Source organism: Phasianus colchicus, chromosome 37, assembly GCF_987193195.1.
Source record: "Phasianus colchicus chromosome 37, bPhaCol1.hap1.1, whole genome shotgun sequence".
Taxonomy (NCBI): Eukaryota; Metazoa; Chordata; class Aves; order Galliformes; family Phasianidae; genus Phasianus; species Phasianus colchicus.
In genome coordinates this window covers 2,740,493-2,764,304 of record NC_143472.1, presented here as the reverse complement: position 1 = coordinate 2,764,304, position 23,812 = coordinate 2,740,493, and the positions used below count along the sequence as shown (strand labels likewise).

Here is a 23,812-nt window from a genome sequence, read left to right as displayed (position 1 = left end):
TGAGAAACCACGCCCACAAAAGTGGGTGGAGCCAATGCAAACCCCGCCCATTTGGCCTTTACCATATATGGAGACGGATTGTCAGACGTGGGCAGAGCTGGAGGCGGAGCCTGCCTAAGCCCCTCCCACTTTCACCTCCCTCCTCCCAGTGCTGCGCACAGAAGCCCCGCCCACAATTTGCCTTATATGGTCGTGAGCCGCCGACCTCATCCAGAAGTGGGCGGAGCCTCGGAAAGACCACACCCCCAAAGGGAGCGGTGCCAGTAGAAGCCCCGCCCCAAAATTACCTTATATGGAAGGCAGCCAACCCACCTCCCATTATCTACGCGGTGATTGGTGGAGCCTCCATTGGACCAAGCAGAGGGGGCGGAGCCAACATTTAGCCCCGCCCACCCTGCGGAGGTGATTGGTGCTTTCCTGTGGGCGGAGCCAACAGAGACCACGCCCCCCCATTCATAATAAACGCTTCCTGTACGACCACCGATGGCGTTTAATGAGCAGTCGGGGGGGGGAGGGGGCAAAAGGGGCGTGGCCTGTACGAAATGGGCGTGGCCTGGGTGGGTGTGGGGGCGTGGCCTGGGTGGGCGTGGAGGGGAGGGGGCGTGGCCTCACCACTTGCCCCTCTTGCTCCAGTCCTTGGGGGTGAAATGGAGGCACTTGGCGTCGATGCGCAGCACCCGCTTCAGCATGGCGCGTTCGTGGCCCTCCACGATGTCCCCCGACAGCGTCAGGATGTATTGGCCCTGCGGGGTGGGAAATAGGGGGGGGGAAAATAAGAGGGGGGGTCATTGTAATTAAGGCCCCCCCGCCAGCCCCCCGCCCTCGCTGGAATTAATGAATGACCTTGTAGTAGTTGATGAGGTTGAGGTACTGCAGCGTGGAGATGACGTCCTCCTTTTTGATGCTGGTGATCTCACTGATCTCGCTGTCAGTTTTTATTGGGGGGGGGGGGGGGAGTGGAGGGTGGGGGGGTGAGAATACAATCAAAAATGGGACACCCCCCACCCTCCCCCTCCCCCCTTCTCCCCCCATCCAGAAACCTGGGACAACAGCAAGCACAAGACCCCTCCCCTTCCCCTCCATTCCCCCCATCATGTTCTGAAGCACACAAGAAAGGACACGCTGGGACCCCCCCACACACAAAATGGGTCCTCAAGGACCTTCCCCCCCCTGCCCCCCCCCCCAAAACCTGAGAACCTCCCAATTTCAGGACCCTCTCATAAACCCAACCCCAAAAGACCCTCCCCACTCCCTTCCCCCACTCCATTCCCCTCCCAAACCTCACAGCTGAGACCCCCCCCCAACCCCCACCATCAACACCCACAGCCCCCCCAAGTCTGAGACCCTCCCCCAGAAAACCGGGGCTGTGGTGGGGGGTTGGGGGGAGGAGGGGGGGTCATGGCTTACTTGATGGTGATTTGGGGTCGCTCCCCCCCCTCAGCCTTCAGCCCCATCAGGATCTCCAGGATGGTTTGGGACCAATAGCTGCGGTACGACAGCAGCCCCAGGTCTGACAGGGGCTTCTCGGGGGTCCCCGTCTTCCCCTCCACTTTGGAAAGTTCATAACCTGGGGAGGTGGGCACAAAAAATTAGGGGGGAGGGGGTCTTGGTTCTTTCTTAGGGGGAGTTTGTGGGGCTCATCGGGGTTTTGAGGGTTCGTTCGTGTGGTTTGGAGGACCTATGGGGGGATTTTGGGGGCATCTCCATGTGGATTTGGGATCCTACAGTGCATTTTGGGGTCACATGATGGACTTTGGGGGTCCCTTGATGCAATTTTGGGGTCCCATGGTGGACTTGGGGGCCCTTCCATGTGTTTTTGGGGGGTCCCATGTGGATTTAGGGGTCCCTTGGTGCATTTTGGGGTCCCTTGATGTTATTTTGGGGTCCCATGGTGGATTTTTGGGGCACTTCCATGTAGTTTTGTGGGTCCCATGTGGGTTTGGGGGCCCTATGGTGCACTTTGGGGATCCCACGGTGGATTTTGGGATCCCTCGATGTAGTTGTGGGGTCCCACGTTGGATTTGGGGGGGTTCCATGGGGTTGGGGGGGGCGGGTCTGCCATTTTGGGGTGTGTTTTGGGGGGGTGGGAGGGGTCAATTTTTGGGGGTGCTCACTGAACTCGATGAGCAGCTTGCCGTAGCCGCGGCGCTGGTAGGGGGGCAGCGTCAGGATGCACGCCACGTTGTAATCCTCTGTTGATTCCTTCTCCTGCAGACCCCCCCATAAATGTCAGCCCCCCCCCAGACCCTCCCCAAGGTTCCCCCAATCCCCCTTCCCACACCCGACCCCCCAGATCCCCTCAAAGACCCCCCCAGACCCCATTTCCAACCCCCCCCCCAGATCCCCTCACCCCATTCCCACACCCCAGACCCCCCCCAGACCCCATCCCCATACCCCCCAAACCCCTCAGACCCTATTCCCACACCCCCACAGACCCCTACAGACCCCCCCCAGACCCCATCCCCAGATTCCCCCCACCCGTTCAGACCACTTTCCCACACCCCCAGACCCCCCCAGGTCCCCCCAGATCTCATCCCCACACCCCCAGAACCCCCAGACCCCATCCCCACACCCCCACACCCCCATAGACCCCCCCATAGACCCCCCTAGATCCCATCCCCACACCCCCCAGCCCCCCTCGTTCCCCATTCCTACACCCTCATCCCCCTCCAAACCCCATTTCCTTTCCCCAAACCCCATTTCCACATCCCTCCCCCATCCCAATAACCCCCCCCCCCCCCCCCAAAAAAAAACAACCCCAACCCCAACAACCCCAGACCTTGGAGAAATACCCGACGATATGGAAGCCCTTGCAGTCGTACTCAGTCATGACATAGAAGAGAAAAGGGTCGGTGTCGTAATAAAGGGTTTTGTGGTCCAGGAAGCACTTGGCCAACAGGCACAGGTTCTGCGAGTAACTCTGAGCAAAGGGGGGGGGGGAGTGATATTTAAGGGGGAGGGGGTCAAGGAGGTCTCCACCCCCCCCCCCCCACACACCCCATAAAAAATCCCAGTATTGGGGTTTTTTGGGGTTTTTTTTTTGGTACCTTGTTTTTGCGCCCGTCGATCTCGAAAAAGGAAATGGTGCCTTTGCGATAGATTTCGTTGCCGGGGGGGTGGCGGAGGTCACATTTGGTCTGGGGGGGGATTAATTAGGGGTTAATTGGGGTAATTAGGGGCTGAGGGGGGTAATTAAGGGGTGAATGGGGGTAATTAGGGGGGAAAAGTGGAGGAGTAATGAGTTACGGAGCAGTAAATAGGAAACAATGGGGGGGGATTGGAAGTTATGGGGGGTAGTTAGGGGGTAATGGGGTAATTAAGGGGTTAACAGCTGTAATTAAGGGATGAGGGGATAATTAAGGGGTTAATGGGACTAATTAGGTGGGAAAGGTGGGAGAGTAATGAGTTATGGAGGGGTTATGGGGGGTAAAAAGGGTACAATGGGGGGGGATTGGGGGTTATGGGGGGTGTTTAGGGGGGAATGAGGTAATTAAGGGGTTAATGGGGGTAATTAGGGGCTGAGGGGGATAATTAAGGGATCAATGGGGGTAATTAGAGGGGAAAGGGGGGAGTAATGAGTTATGGGGGGCTATAGGGGGTAAAGAGGGTACAATGCGGGGGGAATTTGGGGTTATGGGGGGATAATGGGGTAATTAAGGGATTAATGGGGGTAATTAAAGGATGAGGTGGTAATTAAGGGGTTAATAGCGGGTAATTAGGGGGGGAAAATGAGGGAGTAATAAGTTATGGGTGGGTTATGGGGGATAAATAGGAACAATGGGGAGGGATTGGGGGTAATGGGGGGTAGTTAGCGATGGGGTAATTAAGGGGTTAATGGGGGTAATTAGGGGTGAGGGGGTAATTAAGGGGTGAATGGGGGGAATTGGGGGGAAGGGAGGGGGTTTTCAAGGGCAATTAGGAATTATAATATGGATTAAAAGGGGATCTACGGGCCATTAATTAGGCGTTAATGGGGTAATTACGGGGGTGCCCCAAACTGCCCCAGCTGTCTCAGAATTGCCCCAAGAGTTCCCAAACTGCCCCAGGTGTCCCATATCTGCTCTTAGGATGCCCCAAACCACCCCAGGTGTCCCAGATCTGCCCTTAGGATGCCCCAAACTGCCCCAGGTGCCCCAGATTTGCCCCAGCAGCACCCCAAACTGCCCCAGGTGTCCCAGATCTGCCCTTGGGATGCCCCAAACCACCCCAGGTGTCCCAGATCTGCCCTTAGGATGCCCCAAACTGCCCCAGGTGCCCCAGATTTGTCCCAGCAGCACCCCAAATCACCCCAGGTGTCCCATATCTGCCCTTGGGCTGCCCCAAACCACCCCAGGTGTCCCATATTTGCCCTTGGGATGCCCATAAACTGCCCCAGGTGTCCCAGATCTGCCCTTAGGATGCCCCAAACCACCCCAGGTGTCCCAGATCTGCCCTTGGGCTGCCCCAAACCGCCCCAGGTGTCCCAGATCTGCTCTTAGGATGCCCCAAACCACCCCATGTGTCCCAGATCTGCCCTTGGGATGCCCCAAACCACCCCAGGTGTCCCAGATCTACACCTGGGATGCCCCAAACCACCCCAGGTGTCCCAGATTTCCCCCACATGTTCCCCCAAACCACCCCAGCCAAGCGTGGCACATTCATGCCAGGCTCTGGCAGTTTGCCCCCCGTACCAAATGCCTCTGGAGGCAGCGCAGGCTGTGGCCGTACTTGAGGCAGAACTCGCAGAGGTAGAGGACGGGCAGAGCCGTCAGCTCCTGGGGGTAAGGGGAGAAATACCACGGCTTGAGGCGGTGGCGGCCCAACTCGATGCACTCGATGTTCTTCATCCTGGTGACGATGTCGTCGTGGCTGCGGTCCGACACCAGGCTGCCCGTCATGCGGGGGGCGGAGGGGGCGCCGTCCGACGAGTCCTGGGAGTCCTGGGGGGTGAGAAAGTGGGGAAATGGTGGGGTGTTTTGGGGGGTGATGGGGATGGGGAGGTGGCTTCACGTCTCCGTCCCCCAATAAAATGGGTTTTTGGGGGGGTTTAGAAGGGCTTGGGGGGGTTTGGGTGGGGAAATGCTGAGGTGTTGGGGGGTGATGGGGATGGGGAGGTGGCTTACTGTCTCCACCCCCAAATAAAGTGGGTTTTGGGGGGGTTGAGGGGGGAAATGTTGGGGTGTTGGGGGTGATGGGGATGGGGAGGTGGCTTCACATCTTCCCCCCTCTATTAAGTGGGTTTTGGGGGGGGGTTGGGGGGAGAAGTGTTGGGGTGTTGGGGGTGGTGGGGATGGGGAGGTGGCTTCACGTCTCCGTCCCCCAATAAAATGGGTTTTGGGGGGTTGGAGTGGAGGAAATGTGGGGGGATTGGGGGGTGATGGGGATGGGGAGATCATTTACCCCCCTGCTACCCCCTAATAAGGTGGGGAGGAGGGAGTTTTGGGGGGTTTTGGGGGTTTGGGGGGGTCACAAAAGGGGGAAATGTTGGGGTGTTGGGGGTGATGGGGATGGGGAGGTGGCTTCACATCTTCCCCCCTCTATTAAGTGGGTTTTGGGGGGGGACTGGGGGGGAAATGTTGGGGTGTTGGGGGTGATGGGGATGGGGAGGTGGCTTCCTGTCTCCACCCCCAAATAAAGTGGGTTTTGGGGGGGTTGAGGGGGGAAATGTTGGGGTGTTGGGGGGTGATGGGGATGGGGAGGTGGCTTCACGTCTCCGTCCCCCAATAAAATGGGTTTTGGGGGGGTTGGAGTGGAGGAACTGTGGGGGGATTGGGGGGTGATGGGGATGGGGAGATCATTTACCCCCCTGCTACCCCCTAATAAGGTGGGGAGGGGGGAGTTTTGGGGGGTTTTGGGGGTTTGGGGGGGTCACAAAGGGGGGAAATGTTGGGGTGTTGGGGGTGATGGGGATGGGGAGGTGGCTTCCTGTCTCCCCCCCCCCAATAAAATGGGCTTTGGGGGGGGTTGGGGGCATTTAGGGAGGTTTGGGGGGGTCAGAAAGTGGAGAAATGTTGGGTCCAGACCCCCCCAATTTTCCCATCCCTTCAACCCTTCCCCCCAAATCCCCCCCTCAGTTTCCCCATCCTTTCTCCCCCCTCCCCCCCAATTCCCTCCCCTCCGATTTCCCCATTCCAACACCGTTTCCCCCCCCCGCTCTACCCCCTCCTGCCCCCAAATTTTCCCCATTTCCAACCCGGTGCCCCCCCTCCCCCCCCAGTTTCCCCCCCCCCCAACCTCATCAGTCCCCAGGCACGCTGATTTCCTCTTTCTCCCCGGCTGGGCGGCCACAGCGCGCCGTGCTGAGCCGTTCTGCAATGAGAAAAGGGGGGGGGTCAGCACCCCCCCAGGGACCCCCCTCCCCTCCAAAGGGTCAGAACCCCCCCCCACCCTCCCACCATCGATCTGAGTCCTTTCCCCCCCCCGCCATCCCCCATCCCATGACCTTGGGACCCCCATAAAGCATTCCAACATGAATCAAGGACCCCCGCCCCAACACAAAAGGACAGGAACCCCCCCCCCAGAATCATGAAATCCCCCCCCATGGATCATAGGATGAACCCCAAGGGAACAGAAATCCCCCCCTTCATAGATCAAGGAACCCCTCCCAAAGAGACAGTGACCCCCCCCCCCAAGGGTTCTTCCCATGGGTCAGGGACCCCCACCACGGGGCCAGGACCCCCCCCCCCAAAGTTATGGGACCTCCCCCCATAGATCAGGGACACCCCTGGGAATAGAAACCCCCCCTCAAAATCATGAGACTCCCCCTAAGTGAACAGGGACCCCTCCATAGATCAAAGACCCCCCCCATGACTCCTCCCACAACCTGGGACCCCCCCCCCACAGCACTGAGACCCCAACCCCAATATTCCCACACACCCAGGGACCCCTAAAAACCTCCCCCCAACGGACCAGTTTGGTCACCGGGAGAACCAAGGAATAGAAATATTGGGGCTACTGGTGGTACTGGGGGGTTACTGGTGCGACTCTGGGGTTACTGGTGGTACTGGGGGGGTCGGGGGGGGGCTCACCTGGGGGAAGACGGAGGCTTGCGAGGTCTCGGTGGCCGCGGGGACGGGGGTGGCAGGTGAGATCACCTCCACTTTACGCTTCTGTGGGGACAGCAGCACCCAGTTCCTCCCAGTTCCTCCCAGTTCCTCCCAGTACAGCCCAGCCCTGGGACCAACGAGTGATGATTTGGGGCTGCTGCCTTTCCCCCTCCCCTCTCCCCCCCCCCCCCCAACCATTGTCCCCTCCCAGGGTCGTCCCTGTTGTCCTCAGTGTCCCTCCCAGTGCTCCCAGTGCCACCCCCTGGAGCTCCCAGTGTCACCCCGGTGTCATCCCAGTGCTCCCAGTATGGCTCCAGCCAAGCCCTGGGGAGAAGTTGGGGGGGGGGGGGACACGACACTCAGCTGTGGGGACAGGGAACCACTGGGGACAGTGGTGGGGACCTGTTGGGGTCAACAGTGGGGATCCATGGGGACAATGATGGGGAGCCACTGGGGACAACGCTGGGGACAGAGACAGGGACCCATAGGGGACAGCATTAGGAACCAAATGGGGACAATGATGGGGACCCCATAGGGACAACAACAGAGACCCAATGGGGTCAGCAATAGGGACAAGGATGGGGACCCAGGGAGGGATAACAATGGAGACCCCACTGGGGACAACATTAGGGACATTGGGGACATAGGGCACAATGAAGAGGGCACATGGGTGACAAAGAAATGGAAACAGTGATGAGGACAGCAATGGGAACCCAGGGGGACAACATTGGGGACGCATTGGGGACAGTGATGTGCAGCCATTAGGCACAATGCTAGGGACCTGTTGGGGACAACAATGAGGACCCATGGGTGACAATGAAGGACACCCAATTGAGACAGAAATGGGGGACAGCAATGGAGACCCACTGGGGACAATGTTGGGGACCCACTGGGGACAGAAATGGGGACCTGTTGGCGTCAATTATGGGGACCCACTGGGGACAGCAATGGGGACCCAGTGGGGGACAATGATGGAGACCCACTGGGGACAAAGTTGGGGACTTGTTGGGGTCAACAATGGGGACCCAATGGAGACAGCAATGGGGACCCACTGGGGACAATGATGGGGACCAAATGGGGAATGATGACAGGGACCCACTGGGGACGAGGTTGGGGACCTGTTGGGGACAAGGCTGGGGACAACAACGGAGACCCACTGGGGACAACACTGGGGACCCGTTGGGGACAACGATGGGGATCCATTGGGGGACAATGATGGAAAACCCCCTGGGGACAGCGATGGGAACCCGTTGGGGACAGCGATGGGGACTCATTGGGGACAACGATGGGCACAATGATGGGGACCCATTGGGGACAAGGTTGGGGACAGTGATGGGGAGCTGTTGGGGATGAGATTGGGGACAACAACGGAGACCCACTGGGGACAACACTGGGACCCGTTGGGGACAACGATGGGGATCCATTGGGGGACAATGATGGAAACCCACTGGGGACAATGGTGGGGACAACAACGGGGACCTGTTGGGGACACCGGGGCCGGGGTTACCGTGGGACGCTGCGGGGCCGGGGGGGGCTCGGCCGCGCTCTCCTGGGGCAGATGGAAGCGGAGGGTGAGGGGCAGCGACCCCGGCCCCAACCCTGCTGGCCCCGGTGGCCCCGGTGGCCCCGGTGGCCCTGGCAGGCTCTTCCCGCTGGCGGGGGCCAGCGCCAGCTCCAGACTCTTCCTCTGCGCCGGGAGGAAGAGGAGGCATTTAGGGGGGGGGGGGGGGGGGGGGAGGGGACAATGGGGACGGTATGGGTGAGGGTATTTCCCCGGTGGCGTTGTCCCCAAAGGGTCCCGGTGTCCCCCGGTGAGTCCCCACCCCCAAATGGCAAAGGGGGATTTTGGGGTTGTCCCCGATGGTTCCGTGAGGGATGATTTGTCCCCTGGGTTTGGGGACAGTTCCCCGTGGCTCTGGGGGGTGTCCCCAGGAGCTCCCGGTGTCCCCGCTGCCCCCCGGGGGGGGTCCCCAGTGGGTCTCAGTGTCCCCAAGGGGTGTGGGGACGCGTCCCAACTCAGCTGATGTCCCCGCAGTGGCTCCGGGTGTCACTTCTGGGAGGGGTGGGGGGCTGTCCCCCGTCCCCACTTTGTCACCAGAGTGTCCCCTGTCCCCTCTGCCCCAATGCGGGGCTGTCCCTTGTCCCCAGAGCATCCCCTCTGTCCTCCTTCAGGACTGTCCGTTTGTCCCCAAGGCGTCCCCTGTCCCCTCTGTCCCCACTTTGGGGCTGTGCTTTGTTCCCAGTGTCCTCCCTGTCCCCATTTTGGGGCTGTCCTTTGTCCCCAGCGTCCCCTCTGTCCCCTCTCCAGGGCTGTCTCTTGTCCCCAGGTGCTCCCTGTCCCCGTGGCCGCCCCTGAAGTTGTCCCCACAGGGTCCCCTGTCCCTGCTGTCCCTGCTGTGGGTGCTTCTAGTCCCCATGATGCCTTCTAAACACATCTCCTGTCCCTGTAGCCACCTTTTGTCCCTTGAATGTCACCTCAACCTGTCCCCAGAACATCCCCTATCGCTACAACCACCCTTCATCCCCTAAACTCGTCCCCTAAACTCGTCCCCAAGCTGTCCCCTACTCCTATAACCATGCCTCATCCTCTAAAGCCACCCCCAATGCATCCGCTCCCCCTTTCACCCCTCCCTTCCCCCCCCCCAAAACCCACCCCCTCCCCTGGCCGCTTCCCCCACAAGACCCCCACCTGTCCCCCCCCCCACTGACACTCTGCTGTCCCCCCTTGTCCCCTCACCGGGTCACGTTCTGGTGAGTCGGGCCGGGATCCAGGCAGGCCGTTCTTGGTGGGGGTCTTGGCTTCTTTGCGGGGTCCCTGCACCCGCTGCAGGTCCAGGCGTTCGGGGGTCACCCATTCGTCCAGACGTTTGTTAACTGGGGGGGTTGGGGGGGGTGGGGTGACACAGGGGGGGAGAGGTGACATCAATATGGATGTCCTACCCCAACCCCCCACCCCTCCACGCTGCCCCCAAGCCCCCCTTCAACCCCCAAATTACCCCCAAACCCCTTCCTCCTCTCCCCCCCACCCATCCATGCTGCCCCCCACCCCCTTCTCCACCCCTCACCCCTCCACGCTGCCCACAACCCCCCACCAACCTCCACGCTGCCCCCACCCCCCTCCCATCCATGCTGCCCCCCACCCCCCCATTCTCTCCCCCACCCTCCTTCTCCTCTCCTCCCCCCTCCCATCCATGCTGCCCCCCACCCCCCTCCATGCTGCCCACCCCCCTCCCCTCCCCCCCTCCTCCCCTCCTCCCCCACTCCCATCCATGCTGCCCCCAAGCCCCCAACTCTCCCCCCCACCCCCCCTCCACGCTGCCCCCAACCCCCCTTCCCATCCCCCACCCCCCTTCCCCCCCCTCCGCTCACCCCCTCCCCTTCCCTTCCCACCCTATGCCTCCCCCACCCCCCCATTCTCTCCCCCCCCAACCCCCATGTTGCCCCCACGCCCCTCCCATCCATGCTGCTCCCAACTCCCCCCATTCTATCCCCCAACCCCCACCCCCACGCTGCCCACCCCCCTCCCCTCCCTCACTCCTCCCCACACCCCCCCACGCTGCCCCCAAGCCCCCCTCCCATCCCCCATCCCCCTTCTTCCCCCCTCTGCTCACTCCCCCCCCTTCTCCCCTATTCTGCCCCCACCCCTCCTCCTTTCCCCCCCCACCCCGCATTCTCTCCCCCCCCACCCGCCCCCTCCCTTCCCACCCCCCCCAAACCCCCCCCCACTGACTCACAGTCGATGTAATGCACGTAGAAGAGCCGCCGGCCGCTGATGTCCTTCACGCTCAGGATCTCGGCCAGCGCTTGGGGGAGGGGCACGGGGTGTGTGTTGGGGGGGGGGAGAATGATGGGGGTGGTGCCCCCCCCGATGACGTCACCCCCCTTCATGACGATCCCCCCCACGGTATCACTGGGCACTCTGTTTCCCCCGACCCCCCGGGTCTCCCCCTCATCCCCCCCCTCCCCAAAATCCCCCCCCCAATCCCCCTCCCCCCCCCCCTCCCCCCAATTCCCATCACCTCCCTTTCAGCCCCGCCCCCCCATTCCCACTCCTCAGGCCCCGCCCCCCTCCTAAGCCCCACCTCTCCCAAGCCCCGCCCCTCGAAAGCCCCGCCCCCTCCTAAGCCCCGCCCCACTCACGCCACTCATCCTCGTTGTCCTGGTTACGGCGCAGCACGGGCAGGCGGCAGCCCTCCGACACCTCGGCCTGACGGCAAAACATCACCGGGGCGGCTCCCAAAAAACCCCTACGGTTCCACCCCCACTCCCCCCCGCAACCCAAAACGACCCCCGATCCCCCCCCGAACGTCCTTCGGATCCCCGCGGCCTTCACTCACCGCCTCCGCCATCTCCTCGCCGGCCGCTTCCGGGTGCCGTCAGCCACTTCCGCTCATCTCCCCACCCACTTCCGCCTCTCGCCACACCCACTTCCGCTCCGCTCCCCCTTCCACTCCCGCTTCCGGCGGCGCATGCGCACGGAGCGGAGGGGGGCGGTGCGACGAAACGAAAGGGGGCGTGGCCTTCCCGGCAGCCTCGCTCACGTGACGGCGGCACTTCCGGGAGCGACGGCGCTGCACCGGCGGCGGAGGAGCGCGAAGGGCGGCCCCCTCCCCCCCCCCCACCCCCCCATCGCCCACCGCCGCCATCATGGAGCCCGGTGAGGCCGGAGCGGGGAGTGACGTCACGGGGACGGGGCCTGGGTGACGTCATGGGGGGGGAGGGGATCGGTGGGGGGTTCGGGGCTACGTTGGGGCTTAATTGGGGGTTAATTGGGAGTTCTGGGGTTAATTTGGGGTTCTAGAGCTAACGATGTGGGCCTGGGGTCGTCGGTGGGTTCTAGAGCTGCTGGGGGGTGGGGTTCTAGGTGGGTTCTGGGGTTATTTTGGGGTTATTTGGGGGTTCTGGGGTTAATTTGGGGTTCTAGAGCTAACGGAGTGGGTTTGGGGTCATCATTGGGTTCTAGAGCTGTCGGGGGGTTTGGGGTTCTAGGTGGGTTCTGGGGTTTATTTGGGGTTCTAGAGCTGACGATGTGAGTTTGGGGTCGTCAGTGGGTTCTAGAGCTGTTGGTGGGTTTGGGGTTGTCGGTGGGTTCTGGAGTTAATTTGGGGTTCTAGAGCTAATGATTTGGTTTTGGGGTCATTGTTGGGTTCTAGAGCTGTCAGGGGTTTTGGGGTTCTAGGTGGGTTCTGGGGTTTACTTGGGGTTGTAGAGCTAATGATGTGAGTTTGGGGTCGTCAGTGGGTTCTAGAGCTGTTGGGGGGGGGTTGGGGTCGTCGGTGGGTTCTGGAGTTAATTTGGAGTTCTAGAGCTAACGAAGTGGGCCTGGGGTCATCGTTGGGTTCTAGAGCTGTCAGGGGGGTTTGGGGTTCTAGGTGGGTTCTGGGGTTTACTTGGGGTTCTAGAGCTAACGATGTGAGTTTGGGGTCGTCAGTGGGTTCTAGAGCTAACAGTGGGTTTGGGGTTCTAGGTGGGTTCTGGGCTTCATTGGGGTTCTTTGGGGGTTCTGGGGTTAATTTGGGGTTCTAGAGCCTAACGAAGTGGGTTTGGGCTCATCAGTGGGTTCTAGAGTTGTTGGTGGGTTTGGGGTTCTAGGTGAGTTGTGGCCTTCATTGGGCTGATTTGGGGTTCTGGAGTTAATTTGGGGTTCTAGAGCTAACAGTGGGTTTGGGGTCATCAGTGAGTTCTAGAATTGTCAGTGGGTTTGGGGTTCTGGGTGGGTTCTGGGCTTAATTTGGGTTTATTTTGGGTTCTAGAGCTAATGAAGTGGGTTTGGGGTTGTCAGTGGGTTCTAGAGCTGATCCCCTCCTCTTATTTTGTTTTCTCATCCCCCCCCCCCCAAAAAAAAAACCAACCCCACCCCACACCTACAGCGGATCTGCTGCCCCTGTTCCTGCAGCCGGAATGGGGCGAGCAGGGTGAGCTGGGGGGGGGGGGTCCTAAAAGGATTAGGGGGGGGGGGTCCTAAAGGGATGGGGGGGTCTTAAGGGGGTTTGGGGGGGGGTCCTGGGGGTATTGGGAGGATCCTAAAGGATTGGGGAGAGGAGTCCTGAGGGGTTTGGGGGGGGATCTGAAGGGACTGGGGGAGTCCTATGGGTTTTGGTGGGGGTCCTAAGGAGCTGGGGGGGGTCCTAAAGGGATGGGGGGGGTCCTAAAGGGATGGGGGGGTCCTAAGAGGGGTTTGGGGGGGGGTTCCTGAGGGATTTGGGGGGAGTTTCTTTTAATTTGGGGGGGGTCTTGTGGTAAATTGGGGTCTCTTTGGAGGGGGGGGATCTGGGGGAAATTGGGTATCTGGGGTGGGAGAATAGGAGGAATTGGGGTGGGGGTCAACAGGTGAGGGGTGGCCACAGTTTGGGGGGGGGTCCGACCTGGGGGGGGGGTCTTCTGACTGGGGGGGGGTCATCCTCAGATTGGGGGGGGTCCACAGTTGGGGAGGGGTCTCCCTCAGGTTGGGGGAAGGGGCACAGATTGGGGGAGGTCCACAGATTGGGGGGGTCTTCCTCAGTTTGTTGGGGTCTACAGACTGGGGGGGGTCTTCCTCAGACTGGGGGAGGTCCACAGGTTGTGGGGGGGTCTTCCTCAGTTTGTTGGGGTCTACAGACTGGGGGGGGGGGGGTCTTCCTCAGACTGGGGAGGGTCCACAGGTTGGGGGTGGGGGGCACATATTGGGGAAGGTCCACAGACTGGGGGGGAGGGGTCTTCCTCAGATTGGGGAGGGGGGTCTACAGACTGGTGGGGGGGTCTTCCTCAGGTTGGGGGGGGGGCTACAGACTGGGGGAGGGGGGGGTCTTCCTCAGACTGGGGGGGGGATCCTATATATATTTTTGATGGGCGGAGGTGGGAGAGATTTGGGGGGAGGTTCGAGCGATTCCTGGGGGTGAGCTGAAGGGGGGGGCGGGGTGGGGGGGAAGCAATAATCCCCCCCCCCCCCAAAAAACAACTCCCCCTCCCCCCGACCCCCCCAGCAGAGCCGGGGGGGGCCGCCCCTTTCGTGGAGATCCTGGAGCAGCCGAAGCAGCGTGGGATGCGCTTCAGGTACAAATGCGAGGGGCGGTCGGCCGGGAGCATCCCTGGGGAGCACAGCACTGACAGCGCCCGCACCCACCCCACCATCAGGGTGAGTCCCAGTACAAACCAGTACGAACCAGTACGGGTCGTCGTGGGGGGGAGATGGGGGTTGTGGGGCCGTACGGGGGGATGGGATTTGGGATCGGCACGAAATAACACCCCAGAGCCCCCTCTTGGTGGTCCTAAATGCGCAGGGAACAGCATTGTGTTCTCTGCTTGAGTCCCAGTATGGACCAGTTTGACCAGTATAGGTCAATGTGCATCAGTATGGACCAGTATGGGGTTGTTTAGGGTTGTCTGTGTCGGAAGCCCACCCCCAAATCCCTCCCCAGAGCCCCTCCTGGTGGGCCTTAGGCCAAAGAGAATGGCATCGTGTTATCTGCTTGAGTCCCAGTATGGACCAGTTTGACCAGTATAGATCAGTATAGACCAGTATGGATCAGTGTGAACCAGTATGGGGTTGTTTAGGGTTGTAAGCATTGGGAGTCCAACCCCAAATCCCTCCCCAGAGCCCCTCTTGGTGGTCCTAAATGCAGAGAGGATAGCACTGTGTTACCTGCTTGAGTCCCACTATGGACCAGTTTGACCAGTATAGATCAGTATGGACCAACATGGAGCAGTATGGACCAGTATGGGATTGTTTAGGGTTGTAGGTGTCAGAAGTCCACCCCCAAATCCCTCCCCAGAGCCCCTCTTGGTGGTCCTAAATGCAGGAAATGGGGCAGCTTAGCGCGTAAATCAGCTCTAGTATGAAATAGTTAGGCCAGTATAGACCAGTATAAATCAACATGGCCCAGTATGGACCAGTATACACCAGTACAGACCATTATGGGGCTGCGTAGGGCTGTGTGCATCGGCAGCTGCCCCCAAATCCCACCCCAAATCCCTTCCACGTGGCCCCAAACCCAGAGAGGACAGCACTGCGCAGTCTGCTTCGGTCCCAGTATGCACCAGTATAAACCAGTATGGGCTGCCATGGGGGCTGTGGGGCCGTATGGGGGGATGGGATTTGGGACCGGCCCTAAATAACGGCCCTAAATCCAGAGGGAACAGCCAGTCCATCATCCCAGTCCATCCCAGTCCTCCCAGTCCAACCAGTCCACCATCCCAGTCCAACCAGTCCATCCCAGTCCGTCCCAGTCCATCCCAGTCCACCATCCCAGTCCTTCCCAGTCCATCCCAGTTCTTCCATCATCCCAGTCCATCCCAGTCCAACCAGTTCATCATCCCATTCCATCCCAGTCCATCCCAGTCCATTGTAGTTCAACCCAGTCCATCCCAGTCCTCCCAGTCCAACCAGTCCATCATCCCAGTCCACCCCAATCCACCATCCCAGTCCATCCCAGTCCATTATCCCAATCCATCCTAGTCCTTCCCAGTCCTTCCCAGTCCACCATCCTAGTCAATCCCAGTCCACCCCAGTCCATCCCAGTCCTTCCCAGTCCATCCCAGTCCAACCAGTCCACCATCCCAGTCCGTCCCAGTCCATCCCAGTTCAACCAGTCTACCATCCCAGTCCATCCCAGTCCATCATTCTGGTTCATCCCATTCCATTCCAGTTTCTCCCAGTCCATCCCAGTCCAACCAGTCCATCGTCCCATTCCATCCCATTCCATCCCAGTCCATCCCAGTCCATCCCAATCTAACCAGTCCATCACCCCAGTCCTTCCCAGTCCATCCCAGTCCATTCCAGTCCATCATCCCAGTCCATCCCAGTCCAGTCTATCCCAGTCCATCCCAGTCCAACCAGTCCACCATCCCAGTCCCTCCCAGTCCCTCCCAGTCCATCCCAGTCCATCATCCTGGTTCATCCCAGTCCCTCCCAGTCCCTCCCAGTCCATCCCAGCCCAACCAGCCCATCGTCCCATTCCATCCCAGTTCCTCCCAGTCCGTCCCAGTCTCACCAGTTCCCCCCATACAGGTGAACCATTACCGGGGTCCGGGCCGCGTCCGCGTCTCCCTGGTGACGAAGGACCCCCCCCACCGCCCCCACCCCCACGAGTTGGTGGGCCGCCATTGCCAGCACGGCTACTATGAGGCCGAGCTCAGCCCCGAGCGCTGCGTGCACAGGTGACCCCCTCATTAATTAATTAAGTCCTTAATTGGACCCCCAACAACCCCCCCCCCAATAATTAAGTCATTAATGTGACCCCCAACCCCACCCCCCCAACATTACCAGCACGGCTACTATGAGCTACCCAAGCACTGCGTGCACAGCTGACGTCCCCAGTAATTAATTAAGCCGTTAATTGGACCCCCAACCCCCCACAGTAATTAATTAAGTCGTTAATTAGACCCCAACCCCCCCCCGCCATCCATTGCCAGCACGGCTACTATGAGGCTGAGCTCAGCCCCGAGCGCTGCGTGCACAGGTGACCCCCTCATTAATTAATTAAGGCGTTAATTGGACCCCCACCCCCCCCCCCCAATAATTAATTAGGTCATTAATTGAACCCCCACCCCACCAACACGGACAGCACAGCTGCTATGAGGCTGAGCTCAACCCCAAGCACTGCGTGCACAGGTGACCCCCCCAGTAGTTAATTAAGCTGTTAATTGGACCCCCTACCCCCCAGTAATTAATTGTTAATTGGATTTTCTACCTACTATGTTGAAGAGTTAAGTTGTTAATTGGACCCCGAATCCCCCCCCAGTATTTAATTAAGTCTTTAATTGGACCCCCAACCCTCACCCAATAATTAGTTAAAAGTCATTAATTGGACCTCCAGCCCCCCCAAGTAATTAATTAAGTCGTTAATTGGATCCTCCCCACAAAAAAAAAGATATGGGGGGGTCCCCCCTCTCCCCCCTCCCCCCCCAAAAAAAAGACCCCCTTCTCCAAAACCCCCACTAAAAAAATTTGGGGACCCCCCCCAAAAAAAACCAATAATTTGAGGGGGGGTCCCAACTTTTGGGATCGTTTTTGGGGGGGGGGGCTCTCCATGTTTGGGGAGATTCTGAGGGGGGGCGTCTTTATTTTTTGGGGGGGGGGGGCTGTGAAATTTGAGGGGGGGGAGGGGAGGTTCCTCTACTGACCCCCCCCCCCCCCATTTTTCTGACCCCCCACCCCCCCAGCTTCCAGAATTTGGGCATTCAGTGCGTGAAGAAACGGGAGCTGGAGGCGGCGGTGGCCGAAAGGATCCGCACCAATAACAACCCCTTCAATGGTACTGGGATGCACTGGGATGGACTGGGAGCACTGGGAGGGGTTACTGGGAGGGTTTGGGGGGGGGTTGGGGGAGCGCTGGGGGGGTTAGGGGGCACTGGGAGCACTGGGAGGGTACTGGGAGCACTGGGAGGGGTTACTGGGAGCCCTGGGAGGATACTGGGAGCACTGGGAGGTCACTGGGAGGGATGGGGGCAGCACTGGGAGGATACTGGGAGTACTGGGAGGATACTGGGAGCATTGGGAAGTCACTGGGAGGGACGGGGGAGCACTGGGAGGATACTGGAAGCACTGGGAGTTTACTGAGAGGTCACTGGGAGCACTGGGAGGTCACTGGGAGGGACAAGGGCAGCACTGGGAGGATACTGGGAGCACTGGGAGGATACTGGGAGGGATGAGGGGAGCACTGGGAGGTTACTGGGAGCACTGGGAGGATACTGGGAGGGACGAGGGCAGCACTGGGAGGGACGAGGGGAGCACTGGGAGGTCACTAAGCGGTTACTGGGAACACTGGGAGGTTACTGGGAAGGACGGGGGAGGAGCACTGGGAGCTCACTGGGAGCTGACTGGTCCTTACTGGTCCTTACTGGGCGCAGTGCCGATGGAGGAGCGCGGTGCCGAATACGACCTGAGCGCGGTGCGGCTCTGCTTCCAGGTGTGGCTGCACAGCCCTGGGGGGCTCTGCCCACTGCCCCCCGTCCTCTCCCAGCCCATCTACGACAACCGTGAGTCCCCAGCAGCCCCAACACGCCAGCAGCACGCTAAAACACGCTAAGATCATGCTAAAACATGCCGGTGTCATGCTAAAACAGGCTAAAGCCACGCTAAACACGCTGAAGTCACGCTGCAACACGCCATCGTTGCGGTGTAGCGTGCTGAACATGCCAGTGTCGTGCTGAAAGATGGCTGTGTCATGCTGGGACATGCCTTAATCACGCTACAACATACTAAGATCATGCTGTTGTGTGTCACGGTCACGATAAAGCATTTTCATGTTGTGTTAGAGCACGTTAATATCATGTTACGACATGCTAAAGTCACGCTAGATATGCTAAAGTCATCCTACAACACACTAGTGTTGCATTATAACATTCCAGTGTCATGCTAAACATGCTAAAGTCATGCTAAACGTGCTGAGTCACAGTACAACATGCTGGTGTGGCATTATAACATTCCAGTGTCGTGCTAAAGTCATGCTAAAACATGCCAGTGTCATGCTGGAGCGTGCCTAAGCGATGCTACAACATGCTTAAATCATGTTGTGACTTGTTACAACATGCCAATGTCATGCTAAAGATGCCAACGTTGCACTAAGCGTGCTGAAGTCGAGTCACAACATGCCAAAATCACACCAAAACATGCCAAAATCACGCCAAAACACGCCAACGTCATGCCAAAACCTGCCGCTTTGTGTGGCTGGGTGACGTCACATGTCCTTGTGACCCCGCGTTATCATATGTGAAACTGAGGGACCCCACGTGACCCTGGGTCGCCATGTATGACCCCATGTGACCCCATGTCCCCATGTATGACCCCATGTGATCCCGTGTGACCCCACGTGACCCCATGTGACTCTGTGTCCCCATATATGACCCCACATGACCTCATATTTCTCCATGTTCCCATATATGCCCCTGTGTGACCCTATGTGACCCCTCACAACCCCGTGTGACCCCATATGACCCTGTGTCCCCATATGTGACCCCGTGTGATCCCGTGTCCCCATATGTGACCCCATGTGACCCCGTGTCCCCAGGTGCCCCCAGCACAGCCGAGCTGCGCATCTGCCGGGTGAACCGCAACTCCGGGAGCTGCCAGGGGGGGGATGAGATCTTCCTGCTGTGTGACAAAGTCCAGAAAGGTCGGTGTCCCCAAAAGTGTCCCCATCTTGTCCCCAAATGCATCCCCAAACGTGTCCCCAACCCGTCCCCAAATGTCCCCAACCCATCCCCAGTTTTGTCCTCCATTTGTTCTCTCATGTGTCCCCAATCTGTCCCCAATTGAGACCCCAACCCATCCCCAATTGTGTCCCCAGTTGTGTCCCCAGTTGTGTCCCCAATCTGTCCCCAGTTTTGCCCTCAATCCATCCCCAATTGTGACCCCAACCCACCCCCAAATGTTCCCCAGTTGTGCCCCCAATCGATCCCCAATCACGACCCCCAACCCGCTCCCAAATCCATCACCAGTTGTGCCCCCAACCCATCCCCAATCTGTCCCCAGTTTTGCCCCCAATCCGTCCCCAATAGAGACCCCAAGCCATCCCCAAATGCTACCCAGTTGTGCCCCCAACCCATCCCCAATAGAGACCCCAAACGCGTCCCCAATTGTGCCCCCAATCTGTCCCCAATTGTGACCCCAACCCACCCCCAAATGTTCCCCAGTTGTGCCCCCAATCCATCCCCAATCGTGTCCCCAGTTGCGTCCCCGATCTGTCCCCAGTTTTGCCCCCAATCCGTCCCCAATAGAGACCCCAACCCACCCCCAAACACGTCCCCAGCACAACCCCCAACCGCGTTCCCAGTTGTGCCCCCAGCCCCCCTCCCACCCCAACCCTGCGACCGCCGTGCCGCCCCTGCAGAGGACATTGAGGTTCGTTTCTGGGCGGAGGGCTGGGAGGCCAAAGGCAGCTTTGCTGCCGCCGACGTTCACCGTCAGGTTGCCATCGTTTTCCGCACGCCGCCGTTCCGGGAGCGCGCCCTGCGCCAGCCGGTCACCGTGCGCATGGAGCTGCAGCGCCCGTCCGACCGGCAGCGCAGCCCCCCCCTCGACTTCCGATACCTGCCCCACCAGGGTAAGGGGGTCCCGATGTGTCACAGAGGGTCCCAGGCCTGACCATGGCGTCCCCCAACCCAACTGTGGGATCCTCGACCCAACCGTGGTGTCCCAAACCCAACCGTGGCGTCCCCAAACCAACTGTGGGATCCTCGACCCAACCGTGGTGTCCCAAACCCAACCGTGGTGTCCCAAACTCAACTGTGGTGTCCCCAACCCAAGTGTGTTGTCCCAAACCCAACCATGGTGTCCTAAATCCAACCATGGTGTCCCCAACCCAACTGTGGGATCCTCAACCCAACCACAATGTCCCCAACCCAAACGTGGGATCCCCAACCTAACTGTGGGATCCTCAACCCAACTATGGTGTCCCAAAGCCAACCGTGGTGTCCCCAACCCAACCATGGGATCCTCGACCCAACCGTGGTGTCCCCAACCCAACTGTGGTGTCCCAAACCCAACCGTGGTGTCCCCAACCCAACTGTGGGATCCTCAACCCAACTACAATGTCCCCAACCCAAACGTGGGATCCCCAACCCAACCATGGGATCCTCAACCCAAGTGTGGTGTCCCAAACCCAACCATGGTGTCCTAAATCCAACCATGGTGTCCTAAATCCAACCATGGTGTCCCCAACCCAACTGTGGGATCCTCAACCCAACCACGATGTCCCCAACCCAACCACGATGTCCCCAACCCAATGATGGTGTCCCCAACCACGGTGTCCCCAAAGCGTCCCCAACGCACTCACAATGTCCCTTGGCTTTTGAAGGGGGTGGAGTGAGGGGGGGGGGGAGCCACGGGGGTCCCCGGCAGGCATCGTTGTGGGGGGAGGGGGTTACTGGTCCATACTGGTGCTTACTGGGGGGGGGGGTCTGGTGGCAGGGGACCTGCAGTGCATTGAGGAGAAGCGGAAACGCACGCGGGACACCTTCCGTGCCTTCGTCCAGCGGGCACCACTGCCAGGTTTGGGGGGGGGGGGACATTTTGGGGAGGGGGGAACAAGGGGTCCCATGTCCCATTGTGGGGTTCCCATGGGGTAATGGGGTGGGAGGGGGTAGTTGGTGTCCCTGAGGGGCAAATTGTGGTCTTTTTTTGGGGGGGTGGGGGTATTTGGGGCACTGGGGTCCTTAGGGGGGGATATATGGGGTCTTATTTTGGGGGAAGGGGGGTATACTGGGGGGGAGGGGATATTGAAGCTAATGGGAAGGGCTGTTGGGGTATTTAGGGGTTCCTGAGGGGGTTTTGGGGGGTGAGGGTCATGGGGAGGGGGCACTAATGAAGTCCCTGGGGGAGGGGGAGGTGGAATTGGGGTCTGTAAGGGGGTTTTGGGGTCCTGCGGGTGGTATTATTTGGGTCTTGGGGGGGGGGTATTTGGGGTTCTGGGGGGAGGTATTTGAGGTTCTGGGGGGGAAAATTGGGGGTCTTGGGGGGGATTTGGGGTCCTGGGGGGTATTTGGGGTTCTGGGGGGGGATATTTGGGCTCCTGGGGGGGTATTTAGGGTTCAGGGGGGGGTATTTGGGATCCTGGAGAGTATTTGGGGTTCTGGGGGGGGGTATTTGGGGTCCTGGGGGGAATATTTGAGGCCCCAGGGCAGTGTTTTGGGGGGGGTTCTGATGTCATCATTGCCCTCCCCCTTTCCCCCCCCAACCCAGGTCTGGAACCAAACCCTGAGCCGCGCCCCCCCCGGCGAATCGCAGTGCCCTCCCGGCCCCCCCCAGCCCCCCAGCAGCCCCCCAGCATGGGTGAGTCTCTGGGGGAGGGTGGGGGGGGGGTGGAAATGGGGGGCAAATAAATGCATGGGAGGGGGCAAATGGGGGCGAAAGAAGGGTTTTGAGGGGGGGGGGGGCAAAGTGGGGGTGATGGGAGGTGAATGGGGACATTGGGGGGGGAGCAAATGGGGGGGGGGATGTTGGAAATGAGGACCCCTATTTTGAGGGGGGAGGAGAGGGGGGGGAAGGAAGGGGATTTTTTTGGGGGGGGGGGGCTGGAAAGGACGTGGGAAGCACATATGAGGATCCCCTCCTCACGTCCGTCCCCCCCCCCTCCTCACCCCCCCTTTATTCCACAGCGGGAGCCCCCCCCGCCCCCCTTTTCCCCCTGGGGGTGCCCCCCCCCTCCGCCCCAACCCCAGAGCCTTTGGCTGAAGCTCTGCTCCAACTTCAGTTCGACGATGGGGTGGGGGGGTCCGGACCCCCCCCCTCCATCACTACCACCACCACCACCACCACCACCGCCACCACCATCAGCAGCACCTCCAGCAAAAGCGCTTTGGGGGGGGTCCCAGATCCGGGGGGGTCCCATTTAGATTTGGAAGCTCTTTTGGGTGACCCCCCCTTCGATACCATCGACGCCGCCGAGCTGCAACGATTGCTGGGCCCCCCCGAAACCCCCCCGGGTGGGGTCGGTTTTGGGGAGCTCCCCCCACTCCAGGTGAATTTTGGAGACCCCCCCCCATCCGCTTCTTCATTTGGGCCCCCCCCCCCTATGCTGCTTTCCTACCCCGAAGCCATCACCCGTTTGGTGCAGTGTCAGACCCCGGGGGGGGCAGGAGGGGGGGCGGCGCCTCCTTTGGGAACCCCCCAGGATTTAGGGGGACCCCCGCCCCCCCCCGGAGCCCCCCCTCAACCCACGGAGGATTCGCTGCCCTCCTTGGGGGACCTGGACTTCAGTGCCTTCCTCAGCCAGTTCCCTTCATCCTGAGCTGGGGGTGAGGGGGGGGGGGGGTACTGGGGGCAACTGGGGGTGGGGGGGGGGCGGCTGGGGAGTCATGAAGGTCAACTTGGGGGGGGGAGGGGCTCCTGGGGGGGCGAAAAGGACTCCTGGGGAGGCTTAGATGGAGGCTGGGGGCAACTGGGGGGGGTAAAGGGCAACTGGGAGATACTGGGGGGGGGTTAAAGGATGCTTGGGGGTAACTGGGGGCAATGGGGGGGGCAACTGGGAGTCATGAAGGTCAATTTGGGAAGGGGGGGACAACTGGGGGGGGGCAGCTGGGGGCGACTGGGGGGGCTCAGGTGGAAACGGGGGGAAAACGGCTCCTGGGGGGGCAACTGCAGGGGCTTAAATGGAGGCTGGGGGCAACTGGGGGGGGTATAAAGGGCAACTGGGAGATACTGGGGGGCGGGGGGGGATAAAAGTCTCTTGGGGGGGGGCAGCTGGGGGGGCTCAGGTGGAAACGGGGGGAAAACGGCTCCTGGGGGGGCAACTGCAGGGGCTTAAATGGAGGCTGGGGGCAACTGGGGGGGGTATAAAGGGCAACTGGGAGATACTGGGGGGCGGGGGGGGATAAAAGTCTCTTGGGGGGGGGCAGCTGGGGGGGCTCAGGTGGAAACTGGGGGGGGGGAGGGGGGGAAGGGCTCCTGGGGGGGCAACTGGAGGGGCTTAAATGGAAGCTGGGGGCAACTGGGGGGGGTATAAAGGGCAACTGGGAGCTACTGGGAGGATCACAGGGTGAGTCAGGGTTTGCCCCTCATAGGTCAGCCCCGCTTTCGTGGCCCCCCCCCCTTCCCTTCCCCCCTCCCAGCGCCCTCGTCTCTCGTTTCGCGCGAATATTTACCTCTTTGTACAAAAAGTGCCTTAAATCGGGGGATTCCCCCCCAAAAAAATAAAACGAGCCCAACTCGGTGCGCGGCGCCTTTAAGAGAAACAGCCGGGGGGGCGGAGCTTAGCGAAGGGGCGGGGCTTTGAGAACGGAAGTAAGGGCGTGGCTTCGCGGTGGGCGGGAACGACGGGACGCGTTCTCAACGCTGATAGGGCGATAAGGGTGGGCGGGGTTTAAACCGG

General features: G+C 60.3%; 2 protein-coding genes across 7 annotated transcripts; one reads left to right on the top strand and one right to left on the bottom strand.

The window, feature by feature from the left end:
* Positions 1–472: 472 nt before the first annotated feature.
* On the bottom strand, positions 473–11,490 carry KAT5 (lysine acetyltransferase 5). Of its 2 annotated transcripts, XM_090129797.1 has the most exons (14): positions 11,363–11,490; positions 11,166–11,232; positions 10,760–10,828; positions 9,763–9,899; positions 8,533–8,712; positions 7,008–7,088; positions 6,214–6,288; positions 4,671–4,919; positions 3,048–3,137; positions 2,780–2,920; positions 2,115–2,208; positions 1,408–1,567; positions 844–925; positions 473–743 (listed from the first exon to the last, which is right to left on the bottom strand). In XM_090129797.1, exons 1-14 carry the CDS (start codon positions 11,372–11,374, stop codon positions 609–611), a joined length of 1,572 nt encoding a protein of 523 aa, XP_089985923.1. In that variant the 5' UTR covers positions 11,375–11,490; the 3' UTR covers positions 473–608. The 2 variants fall into 2 exon arrangements, with proteins under 2 accessions (XP_089985923.1, XP_089985924.1); XM_090129798.1 differs by lacking the exon at positions 8,533–8,712 and having other exon boundaries at positions 11,363–11,489.
* A 156-nt stretch (positions 11,491–11,646) lies between these two features.
* Positions 11,647–22,755, top strand: RELA (RELA proto-oncogene, NF-kB subunit). 5 transcript variants are annotated; one of them, XM_090129794.1, is made up of 11 exons: positions 11,647–11,682; positions 12,896–12,940; positions 13,991–14,139; positions 16,012–16,160; positions 17,166–17,257; positions 17,853–17,981; positions 19,013–19,117; positions 19,835–20,047; positions 20,914–20,994; positions 21,685–21,774; positions 22,101–22,755. In XM_090129794.1, exons 1-11 carry the CDS (start codon positions 11,673–11,675, stop codon positions 22,730–22,732), a joined length of 1,695 nt encoding a protein of 564 aa, XP_089985920.1. In that variant the 5' UTR covers positions 11,647–11,672; the 3' UTR covers positions 22,733–22,755. The 5 variants fall into 5 exon arrangements, with proteins under 5 accessions (XP_089985920.1, XP_089985922.1, XP_089985919.1 ...); XM_090129793.1 differs by having other exon boundaries at positions 11,651–11,682; positions 13,988–14,139; XM_090129796.1 differs by lacking the exon at positions 12,896–12,940 and having other exon boundaries at positions 11,649–11,682; positions 13,988–14,139.
* Positions 22,756–23,812: the final 1,057 nt, after the last annotated feature.

Bases quoted from the DNA above. Each gene is read 5' to 3' on its own strand.
- RELA (XM_090129791.1), top strand. From the start codon at position 12,784: ATGAAGTGGGTTTGGGGTTGTCAGTGGGTTCTAGAGCTGATCCCCTCC. The intron at 12,941-13,987 runs GTGAGCTGGGGG...CGACCCCCCCAG, and splicing joins GCCGGAATGGGGCGAGCAGG to CAGAGCCGGGGGGGGCCGCC. The intron at 17,982-19,012 runs GTGAGTCCCCAG...CCGTGTCCCCAG, and splicing joins CCAGCCCATCTACGACAACC to GTGCCCCCAGCACAGCCGAG.
- KAT5 (XM_090129797.1), bottom strand. The intron at 6,289-7,007 runs GTGAGCCCCCCC...TTCTCATTGCAG, and splicing joins AAGCCTCCGTCTTCCCCCAG to AACGGCTCAGCACGGCGCGC. The intron at 4,920-6,213 runs GTTGGGGGGGGG...CTCACCCCCCAG, and splicing joins CGTGCCTGGGGACTGATGAG to GACTCCCAGGACTCGTCGGA.